Source organism: Osmerus mordax, chromosome 8 (assembly GCF_038355195.1).
Source record: "Osmerus mordax isolate fOsmMor3 chromosome 8, fOsmMor3.pri, whole genome shotgun sequence".
NCBI classification, from domain to species: domain Eukaryota; kingdom Metazoa; phylum Chordata; class Actinopteri; order Osmeriformes; family Osmeridae; genus Osmerus; species Osmerus mordax.
In genome coordinates this window covers 14285049-14300716 of record NC_090057.1, presented here as the reverse complement: position 1 = coordinate 14300716, position 15668 = coordinate 14285049, and the positions used below count along the sequence as shown (strand labels likewise).

The 15668-nt window shown below is 43.8% G+C and overlaps 1 protein-coding gene across 1 annotated transcript; it reads left to right on the top strand.

Moving 5' to 3' along the window:
- Positions 1–510: 510 nt before the first annotated feature.
- scara3 (scavenger receptor class A, member 3) lies at positions 511–15406 on the top strand. The gene is made up of 11 exons (XM_067241820.1): positions 511–739; positions 865–950; positions 6138–6173; positions 6426–6470; positions 8657–8776; positions 10756–10836; positions 11632–11750; positions 11952–12196; positions 12299–12607; positions 12998–13368; positions 13731–15406. Exons 2-11 carry the CDS (start codon positions 944–946, stop codon positions 14177–14179), a joined length of 1782 nt encoding a protein of 593 aa, XP_067097921.1. The 5' UTR covers positions 511–739; positions 865–943; the 3' UTR covers positions 14180–15406.
- Positions 15407–15668: the final 262 nt, after the last annotated feature.

Below are 15668 nucleotides of genomic sequence, written 5' to 3'. Positions count from 1 at the left end.
TGTTAGAAGTGGTCTGTAACCTTCCACTGAAGACATACTGCTCTCTGACAGGAGCTAGCTACCTCTCCTTTCATTTGAATGTGGAATATGTCTGATATGTAGGGTAGGAGGATTGGAGGAAACAATTTCATTTTCAAACGGCAGAGACCACAGACTTTTAAGGTGGCCATTCCTCAATGTTCAAACATTTGTTAGCAATTAGGCTGGACCAGACGAACCTGACTCTATGACATGTGGACCCACCCACTCGCCTTCCTTTCCCCTTCTCTTTTCTCTCTCCCTCTCTCTTTTCTCCTCCCATCCCTCCTTTACCCTCTCTACCCTCTTTAATTTTCCTTGTTTCTCAACCCCTCCCATCTCTCTCTCTCTCTCTCTCTCTCTCTCTCTCTCTCTCTCTCTCTCTCTCTCTCTCTCTCTCTCTGTGTCTTTCTCCCTCCCCCTCTTCTTCCTCTCTAAACTGCACATGGTTTCTGAGCAAGGTATCAGTTTATTCTGGCCATGGAGGAGAAAGGCAGGATGTTGAAAAGCTGCAGCCTGTAGTGAAGCCAACATAGCATGCAGCCTGGGAACGTTGGTGTGTTCGGTAGATACTCAGTCTTTGCATGTGCTAGTGGACTTACAGCCTGCCTCTCCTGTTCCTGTCAGCACCGGTAGTGAACTGTCCATGGGCTTGATGAGGAAGTCTTACTCAAGTTGTATAGATATAAGCCAAGCTGGATAGCTGTTGTGGAAGCAACACGTAAGTCTTATTATGACCACACAGCATCACCTCCTGAGTTACATTTTGTGAGGTAAAACGACTGACCTTACATGGACATGTGTGCACTGTCAGTTGAATTAGTTCCTATCTTGCTTCTCCTTCAGGACACCAAGACTTAGTGAAGAGGACAGTTTTCTTGGAATCTGTTTACATCCTGATTCGAGGCATCCTTAAGAAGTCACCATGAAAGGTAAGAGAATACCATGTCTGTGTGGAAATCTGCAACCCCCAATGTTGCCCTTGGTTTCTGCGTCAGCGTGAGACAGCAAACCGGTGTTGTCCCACAGTAGAGGGTGGGATTCGGGCTGGTGGTAGATCATGTGGGGGACTTGAAAGTGCACCAGCACCCAAATGTGCAGACAGACCAGTTTTTCGACCGCGCTAGGCAGGATTCTGAGTGAGCGCGTCTGTGTTGTTCTTGGACGCGAGACTTGGGCTCGACTTTGAACACTGAGCGGCCTCATATTTCTTAGAGGCCGTGTGGACTCACAGTCCTCGGATCTGCCTACGATCATTTTTGTGGGGTATCTTACACAAACCATACTGAAAGGTTAATGCTACATTCTTAGCTTTTGTCAACATTGCATGAAATGAGAGCCTTAAAGGATTGGTTTAGCATGTAGCTTAAAAAAACTGTATGGGGGAACAACCACTATATAAGTACGGGTAAAATCATATTGGTGTGTTTTGACGGAAGAACCCTCTAAGGGATATTAAAGGTTGTGAAGTGAGAGGTGTCCTTTTCCATCATGGGAAGAAGGGGACGAATCACACGGTAATGGATATTTAGGAGGTGTCATAAACCTCTGGAAAGTGTAGTAAAGTGTGTTTACAGGCAATGCATGTTGGGTACGCTGCTTGTATACTGCTTCGGGGTCAGTTCTAGACTATTCTCCTTCTGGGAAAAGGTTTTGACCTGTTGTAACTGCTGGGCACAGGTCGGTGCCCTTTGGTCCAGGTAGGAGGTCTGTCTGAGTCTTGTTTGGAGTGTGCTTCGCTGGAGCAGGGCAGTTTGCAGACCCAGAACATGCAGGTCTACACATTCCTGCTGAGGAACAGGAAAGAGGCACCACAGAAGAAGGAGGGGAGGAGTGGGCAGCAGGTGTGTAGCTGGCACACAGAGAGGTGTTGGAAAACTACAAGGCTAAGGACCAGTCAAAAGAAAACTCTAGAATCACAGAGAAGGATGAATCTTATATGGTCTGCTGAAGAGTCTAGAGGGAGGATTGTTTTTGATGTCGTTTCTCTCTCTCTCCCTCCTTTCTTTCCCTCCCTTTGTCTTCTATGTACTGTTTTCATGCGAGGAAACGTTTTCCTGTTCACAGCTCCAACTCTCATCTTTTGACTGTTACCACATTAAGGCAGTTTCTGTGTTATTTCCTTCAAGGCTAAGCAGTTTACATCAACACATTCCTCAGTCATTTCATGGCCCAGAGGACAACCACTCTGCCCCATCTGGGAAAGTCAGAACCAGAAGGGTGTCAGCAGGAGTTTCAGGAGACACTTGTCTTTATGAGTTGTGGTAAAGACCCCCTGCTGGTTGGGAAAACCTCCCCTTTTTTGTCTCTGTTTCCATTTGAGGTTGAAGTTTTTGTCAACATTTTTTAGTCGGGCCCCTCGTTAAAAGAGGTGAACACTTGTGTAGTAAATCAGTATGTTTTGTCTGTGTAGTGTTTTGGGATGAAGGATCAGAGGTGAGAGAAGGGCAAGTATGACGTAGTGAGCTAGTGGGTCATTAGGCTTGTGGACACAACACAGTGTTAAGACAGTGCTGCTTGCTCTTAACATGAAAAGGGTCTCGTATTCGGGAGTTTACTCCTATTAACAGTGTCAGATTCCCTGGTGGGTCTGCAGAAATGAAGTCAGACTATTCTCAGGTCCAGACAGAAGGACCTGTCAGTAGGTTTCTAGACTGCAGAAATGTTCTTCAGTCTTGTGTTAAATGGAAAAATTATCTTGCATGTCCCTTTTTACTTGTTTACAGAACCCTGTTATTGGTAAAAGGGTCCCATCTTGAACCAAAATCAGTAGAACCCAAACTGGGAGTTCTGTGGTCTGAGTTCCCAGTGTGTGCTGACATAACAACAATAGTGGTGGAAGGAAGAGAATATAGTTGTGAAGACTCCACACTGGGAACGACACAGCATAAATATGGAAGTGAAGAACTAAGGTTTCATGACAGGACTAAAGCCCAGATGTTGCCCTCAGACCCAGAAATCACATATTGGTCTACGGCAAGGTTCCAAACCACCTGGACAGGTACACCAAAACAGTTAATAGCAGAAATTCTATCAACTCTTACCTTTCACCTACACAGGTATGCACATGGTGCTGGTTAAAGACAATCAGACGATGTTTGGAATAGATGTACTGTGTAAGGTAATCTGCAGTGCTAATGTTCCTGGACTAGTGTTTTATTATAACTGTACCCATGTTTTCATAGGTGGCTGCTGGGTATGCACTGTACAACATTTACATTTAGCAGACGCTCTTATCCAGAGCGACTTACAGTAAGTACAGGGACATTCCCCTGAGGCAAGTAGGGTGAAGTGCCTTGCCGAAGGACACAACGTCAGTTGGCATGACCTGGAATCGAACTGGCAACCTTCGGATTACTAGCCCGACTCCCTCACCGCTCAGCCAACTGACTCCCTAACAACAACAACATCTGGACAAGCTAGCAGACAAATTATCTGTGCTACCTTTCTTTCATATGAGCAACCTGAAACATTACCAAGTTTTCACAGAGCTAATCCTCTCTGTGTAGCACAATCACACTATCAGTGCTTTCACCTCTATTCTGCAACATCCACTACTGTACCTATACCTGTTACTATACCCTTACAGTTAGCATGCTACACAACTAGCATGATAACCATGCTAGCACGATTACCAGAGATACCCACTTAGGCACGAAACAGTTCCCCATGCAGGAATTAAACACAGCACTTACTATTAGTTGGCAGTGTCACCATGCCACTTGACATAACTAGAAGGATTCCAGGGTTAGTATGTTACACAACTAGCATGTTACCATAACTTTAGTATCACAGTAACATAGGTATTCTTAGCTACAGCTAACTCTAACCCTAAGTGTACCGGAGTCCATCACTAAAGCAGACAGCGTGCAAGCAAACATGCATACTTATGAAAGTTAATGATAGCATTGTGGGTTGTAACTTTTTATACAGCAGGCCTAACCTTGCTGCATGGAACTGTAGCCTACCTTTCTTTTTGACCACTGTGGTCAGGAGAGTCCAGAATAACTGAGAACGCAGGAAAAGTAGATCCCCCTTAATAGCATTAGCGGAGGATGTTTAAAACAAAAAGGAAATAATATTAGTTTATGGATGCTTTTAGTTCCTTTAAACTACTAAACCTAATTGATAGTTTTGTATTACATGGAATATTGTACATGATTTGACTATGAACATTATTTTAGATGAGAATGTCTGCCCTAACTCTTACTTTGAAAGTTCTGAAATGTTCAGGTTTTGTTGAACATAGTTTTTCCTATATTTCGTCTTGAGGCACCTGTGCTCATATTTGTTCAGTATATTTGTTCATATTTTAACACTCTGGATATTCTCCAACTCAATTTTTCCAATCACAGCCTCATTTCAAATTCAGGCAAGCGGCCAGTCTCCCCACACCTGTCTGGCTCGTGCTGATTCCATCTTAGAAACACATCTGGTGTTATACCACGAGGTGTGTGTGTGTGTGTATGTTAAATGTAGAGTTACAGATTGACGCAGTAGACTTGTTTTTCCATTCAAGGCATCTAAGGCAGAGTAGGTCTGACTTTTAGAGGTCTGTGTGTGTTGGTTTGTTATGATGTGTGAGTCAACTGAAACACCTGCGTGACTTACTGAGGAACTCTAAGTCTGAGACAACTCACTCTCGCTCTTTCTCTGGGCCATCACCAGACCTGACTTCAGCTGTTCCACCAGCTCACATAAACACACTCTCAGTTCTCTATACCCCAGCCTCATCTCTCACTCCCTCTCTCCCCTCTCTCACAGCCAGTATGATTTCTCCCCCCTGTGCTTTGTGAAAGTGCTCTCTTTCGTTTTTACACCTTTATGCTGAGTCATTTCCTATCCCAATGTAGGAAGCTTATGTCTGGTAATGTCGTTACTGGATCAACTGGCTATCATCAATCATTACTGGCTTGTGTCTAAGCTCTATATTTTAAGGTTTGAGCAAATCAAGTTGACAACCATGATTCTTGTTTTTTTTCTTTTCAGAAGTACATTACTCATAGACAGACTTGGGATCATTTCAGAATAGAATGTGTTAGGGTAGATGCCCACAGCAGCCTTATATTTGTGTCATTGTGAATTTGTGTCGACCTCCACCAAACAGAAATGTATTTATATTAAGTCATATAATATGGGGAGTCAGGTGGCTGAGCGGTTAGGGAGTCGGGCTAGTAATCTGAAGGTTACTGGTTCGATTCCCGGCTGTGCAAAATGACGTTGTGTCCTTGAGCAAGGCACTTCACCCTACTTGCCTCGGGGGGAATGTCCCTGTACTTACTGTAAGTCGCTCTGGATAAGAGTGTCTGCTAAATGACTAAATGTAAATAAAAAAATTGTGTTACAGTTTGTTTTATGGTCTCATATGCAACACATTTTTAGCATTTGTATGTTTCTGGTCCAAAGTTATGCACCTTGACAGCATGTTCTAGTCCTAAATGTCTACATATCTCAGTTAGATACTATGCCCACACAGAATAAATCACATTCTGGACATTATTCAGCATCTGTCTCTATGAAGCATGAACTGCAGTTTAATAAGAGTTTCAGCAGTTATTTATGTGAGTATGTAGCTGTCCTGGCATATGTTTAGATTGCCTCTGTCTCAGTCATCATTTAGCCTCCACCCCCCTCTGCCCTCTCCTGTCGACCAATGGGAAGAGAAAGAAATGACGGCATTATAACAAACCAATAACATGAACACGCAAACACATTCTCACACACACACACAAACAGAAAATAGCTCCCTCTTTGGTAGTTTCTGTAATGTTGCATTGGGGCCCTGCATGTGTTTGACAGCTCATACATTTCCATGCCAGCCAGTCCTCTACAGGAAGTATGTGATATATTGGTCAGAGACACAGATTCAACAGAACCAAAACATTGCCTGTTCAAGGCATCTAATTATAAGATGCACGCCAACTATGACCTCACGTCCATACCCAGCCCCAGTTAGGTGCACTGTGTTTTGGACTGGAATTTCTGTGTTTTGGACTGGAATTTCAGCACAGTCCCTATCCGGAGATTTATGAGTGCTGTTATAAACTATGCAAGTTGGTCCCCATGACAGTGTCAGGTGTGACTGCAATTTTCATGTCTCTTTCTCTCTGTCTTGGCAGATAGCTATTGTGGATACGAGAACCAGCTCTTTAAAGGTAAGGATAAATGTAATACTGAAAGCTAAAATGCTGCCTTGAATTGATTAGGTTTTTGGAAAAGCAGCTGTTGTCAACAGATAGTACTTCCATCATCTTCTAACTTCTTCCTGTCGTTGCATGAAGAAGAGGTCAAAGTCTGAGGTCAAGTTTTCCAATGACGATATTGAAGATATTTTACTTGAGCAAATGTGAAGCTGATGATCGCTAGAAGTGACACTTATCCTGTGTGTGTGTGTGTGTGTCTTCCAGAGGAGGACCTTACTGGAGAGGAGGAGGAGATGCCTTCCTTCAGAGGTGTGGAACATCGTATTAACCCACATACATCAACCGTATACATATACTCCATCTGTCTATCCTCCTGACCACTGACCATAGATTCCCATCTTATAACTTACCCTTTTTGTTACAACTGGATATTTGCTAAAAAAGGAGCTCCAGTACATGTGTACCGTATTCTTCGGAAATAATGCAGCGGTTTATATCCCGATTAGAAATTTTTCTTGTGGAGGTGAGGCTTATATTTCGATGTGGCTTATAGCAAGTTTTTAAATAAAACAACGGTAGAAACACTTTTTTCGTGAATGCTATTTAACCATTAGGGTTAGGGTTTAACCATTAACCTCATTTTGCAGAAATTGTGTAAATGTTTAATGTAACAAATATTTTTTTTTTTATAACACCTCAATTGTTATCATTTGTATAATCTTACAGCTCATCTTCGTTGGTCAAAGGCACAATCTTTACCCTGACATGACTTTTGTGCATGGAAAAGTGAAACGTAAATGTAGGCAAGTGCCTCAAAAAGTTAATGTCAGGCCCTGAATGATCACCGTCTCTAACTATAAAGAAAACATTGACTTTCACTCGGTGCTATTCACTGACAGTAAAAAAAATAATTGTATATGTGCACTGCTGTTCGTAGACTAGCTCCAGAGCTTGTTGCTGTGTTGCTAAATGATAGCAACTCACCAAGACACTTCACCAACTCTCCCCTCATTCTCCTCGGACCATCCATTTAATTGGCTTTGACGGCCATTAGGTCTCGGCAATTCCTCATTTGCCTCCTCATGTCTATTTGGTTCAAAATTATACGGCTGCGGGCCATCATACACATTTGTGTTTTTTGCCACCTCTTCTTCATCCCAGTCAGACGCCATAGTTCTAGTACTAGGCTGAGGCTACTCTCCTCCACGACTCCCCAACGTGACGTTATCGCTAATATGCTAATGCTAACACCAAAAACAAAAAAAAACTGGTCTTTAACACCATTTGGAGACACCATTTGGAGATATTTTAAATGATATATATATATTGAGTGCTTCATGTACCCATTAATCAACAGAAGTGTCTAACCTGCCATATGGCCTTTAAGGAGTAGCGTCGCACATATGTGATCGTTCGAATGCGGGTCTCATGTATACGATTTTGAACATTCCAAATGAATATTTTCTGATGGACAAAAACGATGTCACAAATGCTGTAGTATGGCATCAAAAAGTACTAATGAGAAGGCTAACAAGTAACACTAGCATGGAAGTAGCATTGCTACAAGTATTATGCTAGCTAACTTAACTTAGCCCGGAAGCTAACTAAAGCTAGCTAGCTATCGTTTCGAAAAAATAACTTACGCTTTGGGGACCGTCGGAAATATTTAGAACTCACGCGTCTAAAGGTAAATGTTAGTTAATTCCCGGGCAATAGAAAACATACATTACACACTTTCGTTTTCAAAGTGTGTTACACAATGGAATGCTGTAAGATCGCCCATACTCGCACATTGCTCATATTCCAGTGGGGGATTTACAAACACAAAGCTCCCATTCTGGTGGGGTGTGGTTTATAGAAAATGCGGTTATTTTCCGAAAAATACGGTACTATTGCGCTGTTTTCAAGCATTCAAAATAACTCTTAATGTGCTGTGTTCCCAATGCATGTTCCATGTCCCAGTGCAATGTTGATTGTCCTGAAGACATTCCCTCCTAAACAGTGACACAGATGAGTAACATCGGAGCAGCCATTTTGTGTAAACAGGAAGCCGTGTAGGGAATGTATCCTTAGCGTGTCGTGGTGTGCATGTGTGTCTGCGTGTGTGTCTCCACGCACCTGCAATCACAGCTTTGTTTTTGTGCGTTCTTGTTACATCTGGTTTACATAGTTCGACTTAGAGGCACGCAATCAGTCACACACACAGACACACACAAATACACACACACACAAACACTTCTACTCCATTTGATTATGAACAATAGCCAGTTTCCCCACATTGTTACAGCGAGCCTAGATATAGATATTACAGAAGATATTGTAATATTTATTTTGGTTGCTCTCTAAGTAGTCATGGGGTCTCCACTCCCTTCATCCCCTCCATGCCAGTGAAAGACTTAAATCTTAGGCTAACATAACACTGCATCTATAACTCAGTCCAGACTCATCCAGACTCATCCAGATGATTCTCTGTGTGTGTGTGTGCCCGCCCTCAGGCAGGACCCGGGGTGGGTGTGTTAAGTGCCAACAGACCCGTTCCCTCCAGCTGGCTGTCAAGGTCCTCTATGTCTTTTTTGCCTTCCTCATCATTGCTGTGGCAGTGCTGGCATCACTGGGTAGGTGGCATCACACTATTATATTCTAGAGTTAAAAGTTAGCTGGCAATTGACTGCCATCAAAATTGAGTTTTGATTGGTTTGTAACTGTTCGCCCCAATAGCTTGTGTTTGGAACATTGAAGGAGATCGCTGGTTGGTTGGGCTCAGTCTTGCTTTGGGCTTAAGTATTCCACTGACACTCCATCCACTTTTGGCTCAATTCACTGCACCCAAGCTACAGACTACAATGAACTAAACCAAAATTGAATCCAGATTGACTCTGGATTGTGTGAGTCATCTTTGCCCAGAGCTTGGCCTTCCAGCAGGTATCATGCGTCCAATACCGTCTGCAAACTCCTCTGGCAAAGCAGAACCTGGTCCCTTAGTCATGCTTGACTGACCACAGTGCTCCTCTATGAGCCATAACAAGGGAGAAGCAGGATTGTGGTAGAGGCTTTCAAGAGTTCTGTGTAAAACAATAAGGGTCACTGGTTTCCCTGGATCATATGAAGCTACGTTTCATAGCAGGTTTATTGTGTCAAACATGACAAATATTACAGTAATAGCAGATGCTAGATGCATCAGGAGGTCTTTGGGATTGAGAGGGGAGGCCGTAAATCTCTTCTTTTTTTTTTACAATACCTCAGCACTCCCTGGGAGATTTCTGGTTGTAACTGTGAGAAGGTTAAAGTGGAGCTGAGGTCTCCTCACGGCAGTGGCAAAGCCTTGGTACCGAGAGGGTCCGCCTCACAGTTTATGTCAACGAACCCACACCCACTCAGCCGTGAAACCAAATAAGAACAAAGAATTGTAAACTTTATCATGGAGAAACTCTGACATTGTGCTTGGCTGAACCTGTCCAAACAACGCGGGAGAGAGGGAGAACATGAAGCAGTGATATGTTGAGGTTTCCATATTATGTCCACTTACTCCCACATCTGTTTCATATTGGTGAAATTATAGAATTCTATACTTCATTATATAACAAGTGTTCGCTATCAGTGTCACATTTGTGTGACCTTTACCAAATTTTAAAGTCCAAGTTTTAGACCAAGATCATGTCTTGAAGCTTTTAAGTGCATCATTTGACAAACCACTTTTGTTTAAACACTGCTTGTGGCTTGAGTATTCACTAGATTAAATAATTGAGAGAACAAAACCCAAAGGGATTTTCAGATAACTAAAGAAACACAGCGGGTCTTAGTATCTGAGAGTGTATATCTCATGTTTCTGGCTCAGGCAGGGCTCCAGCCTGCCTTCCTCAGCAGTGTTTACAAAGTGTATGTTTTTACCGAGTAGCTTCTTTCTTTTCCAAACCTCCCTTAAATTCTGTAAACTTTAGCCATCTGCTTACGACATCTAGCAGAAAGGGTTGGAGACAATAGTTTATGCTCCTATAAGCATTCTGACTGTTTTCAAACATGCAAAAAGCTCCATGGACAGTGAATCTCAATGCATGTTGATCAACCCCCATACCTAGACTATAGAACCAACAACACCTCTAGTCTCCAATGAGTCATGTTCAAACTCAGTACACCACGATCCTAATGCGGTTAAACAGGTGGTATGTGGACGACACATGGAAGCATTTGTGAGGATAAACAGACTCCAGCTCTGCCGTTATTAATCCCTAGGCTCTGGGATTAGGACGTTATAATACGCAGCACGGCCTCCTCCAGCCTGTGTTTAAACATGACTGTGGGTCCTTTGGGAGCTGTAGTCCACGAGGAAACGAGCAGCTGGCTAAGTCATTTCCTGTAGTTGTGTGTTGTAAGTTGTGTGTTGTATTGGGAACTAGCGCTTATAACCTCTGCCTCCTGTCAACACATACTGTAAATCTCTACAACCCAAACTCGAAAAATTTGAAAGAAAGGTCCCAGAAATTACCAAATAATTAAGCTCAGTTGAGGCAGAAAACAACTACTCATACTGGTGGATTTCTCTTCATTCCTCATGAAGCTAGCCTTGCTAACTAACAATTTCTTCATGCCTCCTCAGTTTTCCGGAAAGTTGACAACTTATCGGAGGAGGAATCATACTTTCACACGAAGATTACCAAAGTTCAGGAGAGTATTGAAGGTACAAGACATTCTAACTGTTCATCAGCATGTTCTGCATAATGGACAAGCATACTGTAGCTGAGAAGTGTAGCTATTCACTGTACTTACAGCACTCCAGCACAAGTATGGCGGACGTACAATATGTATATGAACCTTTAGGGACTTGAACCCAGGACCTGTAGACATGACCAGCACCATACTCTACCTAACTCAGCCACACTAGACAATAAGCCCATATTAGCTGTGTCAGCAGGCCTCGGCAGTTCATCCATTCCCAGAGAGGTGAAGAGTGGTAAACAGAGATTAGTGGAGCATACCAAGACTTCCTGCAGACACCTTTCGAGCAGAAGTCGCTCCCCCCCCGTCAAAAAGAGAGACATCTCAGTGTCCAAAGTAGGTCGTCCGAAGAGTTCAGAGATGTGGGTCATGGAATATGGAAGGAGGGAGGGAGCATGTAAGGGTGTCTCTTGATGGAGGGGGGAGAAGTTTCTCTAGCCCCATGACCTGGCCTCCTGAAATGGGGAGACCCTGGGGAGACATGAATCTCTGAGCTCGCTCTAGGATACATACTTCTCAGTTACCTCTGCTGGGATAGAATCTTTTTTCTGTTCCATTGACCTCAAGGAGTTTTTGAACACTGAACTCTGGTTGTGTGGCATTAAATTACACGTTTCTACACCAATGGGATGTTTGGAGCTATAGACCTTCCCCTGACAGCATAGGCGATTGGAGCATGGTGTTAGTGGTGTATGTAGGTTGTGGGTTCATCATCAACAGATCACTGTATAACATTGGTTCATCCCTCACTCCCCAGATCTGAGCAGTACCAGTAATTGTTCTGGCTGTCTGGATCTGGCCCACTATGGGCTGGAGGTGGCTCGACTCAAGAGAGAGTTTGAAGAGTTGCAGAAGATGATCTTGGGGCAGGAGCAGGTCAGTAGAAAAGTAAAGCAGAGAACAGAAAAGAATAATATATATTTTAGAAATATTCTTATTAACCTTTTTATTCATCAATCTGCAACAGGAATGAAAGGAAATATGTTATTCATGTTATTACCAATTGTCCCTCAAACAACAAATCACACAAACACTGCTATTGGCCGAAATGTTGAATGAGTCCACCTACATCTTCAGGTATTGGACCAGGCATCTCAGACCCAGCAGACCCTGAAGACAGCGAATAGCAGGATGACTCGTGACATGCAGAACTACTCCATGTCAATCAAACTCATCAACCAATCGCTTGAGAGGTACCTGGACCAGGTGGATGGCTGGAAGGCGGTGATCACAGAGACAGATGAGAGCATGAAGACGTTGTCCCAGGACCAGTACGACCTCAAGGCCACCGTCCAGCAGGTCAACACCACGGTGGCCCTCAGGTAGGCGCCGGCCTACATAATTCTGAACCAAAACATGCTAGCTCTTTAAAGTTTCAAAGACAAAAACGTTTGTTTGATGTTGGACGCTCTTTTCCGACCCAGCGCTCTGTGGATGGACACCCTTCAGAGGAAGACGGATGAGGAGACCCTAGTCCTCCAGAAGATGACGGCCGACTGGCAGAACTACAGCCGGGTCCTGAGCAGCCTTAAGTCCAACTCCAGTGCCACCACCCAGACGGTGAGGAGCATCCAGAGCGGCATCTCCGCCACCCACCAGCGCATCAGCATGAGCTCCGAGATGGTCCACGACCTCACCCTGCAGGTCATGAACCTCCAGATGCAGCTTGACAATCTTACCTCCTTCATGGATGAACACGAGGAGAACATGCACGACCTCCACTACCACTCCAGGTTTGATATTGACCACCCACCCTGGCATCATGAATGTGTATAAAACAGCTATACATAGACAGGATAACAACATGCACAGCATCCAGGAACATTCTAGACCCTGATTGGACCCGCACTATCACTTCAAAGTGGGTGAATTGGCTGGGTGTCTGAATTAGAGATTGTATGTTTTTTGCTATGAGAGAAAGCCAAACCTGATTGGCAAAATTCTCTAGAAATATGTTTCAAGAGCAGGCACAAACCAGGCCCTTGGGTTAAAAAGTACCAGACTTTACCTTAAGGGATAGTACATTCAAAACACACAAGCAAGACCTCCACTTCCTCAACCTGCTCAAGATTTTAACAAACTTTTAACCATGACCCCTTTGGTCCTGTTCTGATCCCCTGCAGATACTACGAGAACCGCACAGGAGAGCGCTTCACCACGTTGGATGCCAGAATGATCTCCATTGAGATGGAGATCGACACCATCTCCTCCAGCATCAACGCCACGGTCAGCCACGTCCAGAGCATGTACAAGTACATCAACATGGAGAGCTCCTCCTGTCAAGCTCGGCTCTCCAGCCACACCGAGGACCTGCAGAACCTCAACCGCACCGTGGACCTGCTGCTGCACATGGCTGACGTTCTGAGGCAAGAGGACCTGATGCTCAGGGTGAGGTTGGACCTGGACGTTCGGAACCTGTCCATGGTGATGGAGGAGATGAAGCTGGTGGATACACACCATGGCCAGCTGATACAAAACTTCACCATAGTGAAAGGTAGGGTAAATTCAGTAGGACACACAGACACACGCATGCAATGTTAAGGGGCGGATGGGGTGGGGAGGGTTAGGGTTAGGGGAGGGTGAGCGGATTGGTCTTCGAGCAAGACACTGAAGGCCAGCGCCTTTGCATGGCAGTTCTGCCGCCAGTGGTGTTTGTGTGTGTGTAATTGAGAGGCAAAAATGTACAGCGTTTTGAGAACCGTTGAGGTAGAAAACGTCCCATATGAGTGCAGTCCACGTGCAATCATAATTTTACTGTACATTTTTCACTGTAAAGTTATTGTGTAAGTTACATTGTAAGTCATGACTCGTTAAGAGATTTCCATGTTTACCTGTTTGGCTCCCCTCACTCTACAGGTATTCCTGGTCCTCCCGGTCCGAAGGGTAACAGAGGGGAGACAGGGGCCAAAGGTCCTGTCGGCCTGACAGGTAATAAGGGGGACAGGGGCCTAGGAGGGAACAGTGGCCCGCTGGGTGAGAAGGGCATCATTGGATCCAAGGGAGCACAGGGTGAGGGGGGGCCTACTGGGGCCAAGGGCGTGGTGGGCATCAAAGGAGCTAAAGGTGCCTTGGGTCCACCTGGCCCCCGTGGGCAGATTGGACAGAAGGGTGACATGGGATCCATGGGCAAAGACGGGATTTCAGGACCCAAGGGACCTGCAGGGATCCAGGGCCAGTCTGGTCTGCCAGGGGTCCACGGCATGCCAGGACCCAGAGGGAAGCCGGGGCCAGTGGGGCCCCCAGGTCCCCCGGGAACCCCTGGACCTCCAGGACTACCAGCACATGCGTCCCCCACAGTCTCCTGAGGGAAAAAGGACCTTGCTTCCTCTCACCTGTAGACTTAACAGGACACGCTACAGACGTACAGTTTGGTACCTTCGAAGGTACACTTGGCTTTGCCTTACCTTGGTACCAACTTTTTTCTTTTGGCTTGGCAGACCTTTGATACCTATACACACTCGTGTGGGACTGGCCTTCCTGGGTGAAGATGATGAACTGGCAGACAGGGGATTTCAAGAACTGACACAGTTCAAAAAGAAATGAAAAAAAGAATGGATTTGCCATGAGTTAATCTCTAATCTCTCTTGTGACTCTGTCCAGTTATTTCTTCACACAAGTAAAAAAACATTAAATCTCATCTGAGAGTTTAAGAGACTGATTTTAGACTGACGGACAAAGGCTAAGTCACAATATTACATATGATTGAATGTATTATACAAGAGGAATGGTTGAAATGGATGGTTGGATTCACACATTCGAAGAACTTCCAAATCCAAGTGAGAGCGATGTACAGTCTAGGTTTACATGACCATGCACTTTCATGGGGTCTCAGAATTTATTTTTTAAGAATCTAGTCACATTTATATATAGTTTGTGCAGCATTCACTCATTAATTTCCATTCTCTTTATGATAGCACTTTACCGGTTTTATAAAGTGTAGAATTTATGAAGGAGGCAGTTTTATAAGTGTAAGTGTTTTACATGTGTAACGTTTCAGAGCAGGCACTCTGAATACTGATCTCTAAGTTTCAAGCTGTTGTGGTGTAGTTATGGCTCTGTTTTGTGTGGATGAATGGTATTACAGACTTTAAACTGATGCGCTTTAACAAGGCACATGAATAAACATTTAGTTAGTCATCATCTTAAATTGTATTTCACTGGCTTAGATATCACAGATCACATATATTTGTTTTAGTCAGCATTTTACAATCTTGAATTTAAACGGTTTAGAGGTTGTTTTTTTTACATTGTATATAATTGTACTTACAATTTAATGTGTTTGTTTATAGTTTTGATCGAACCGATGTACCAGTCAGTTTAACAACTATGAAATAAATCCCATATTAGATTGTTAAATCCATATTAATCTATGCACATAATCCTATGTTTTGCTCTGTATATTTCTAACAGCAACTAAAACATCTTGAAAAGCGAATGGACACTTCTTTTGCTAACCTTTGTGTCTGTATAAAAAAATGCGACTGGCTTGCATCAGTGTTAAATAAATGCCTTCATTGTACGGCGTACTTTTATCCTAGAATTCAAACACAGTTTTATTTATTGTTGTTTTTAATACAGTCCATGTTTTAGCTCTGTGGGCTATAATCCACTGACTGTCCTTGCTGTGTGATGATGTGGTGACAGTTGTGGTCTCTACTGGTTTCCCTTCTCGAGATATCTGAAGGACACAAAACTCCCAAAAAACTTCATATAAAGTCTGTCAGTCACGGTGGTTAACGATTGCGAAAAGTTTAAATGGGTAACTTTCTATTCACATCTCAGAAACATTACAGA

Bases quoted from the DNA above. Each gene is read 5' to 3' on its own strand.
- scara3 (XM_067241820.1), top strand. The intron at 12,197-12,298 runs GTAGGCGCCGGC...TTTCCGACCCAG, and splicing joins AACACCACGGTGGCCCTCAG to CGCTCTGTGGATGGACACCC. The intron at 12,608-12,997 runs GTTTGATATTGA...GATCCCCTGCAG, and splicing joins GACCTCCACTACCACTCCAG to ATACTACGAGAACCGCACAG.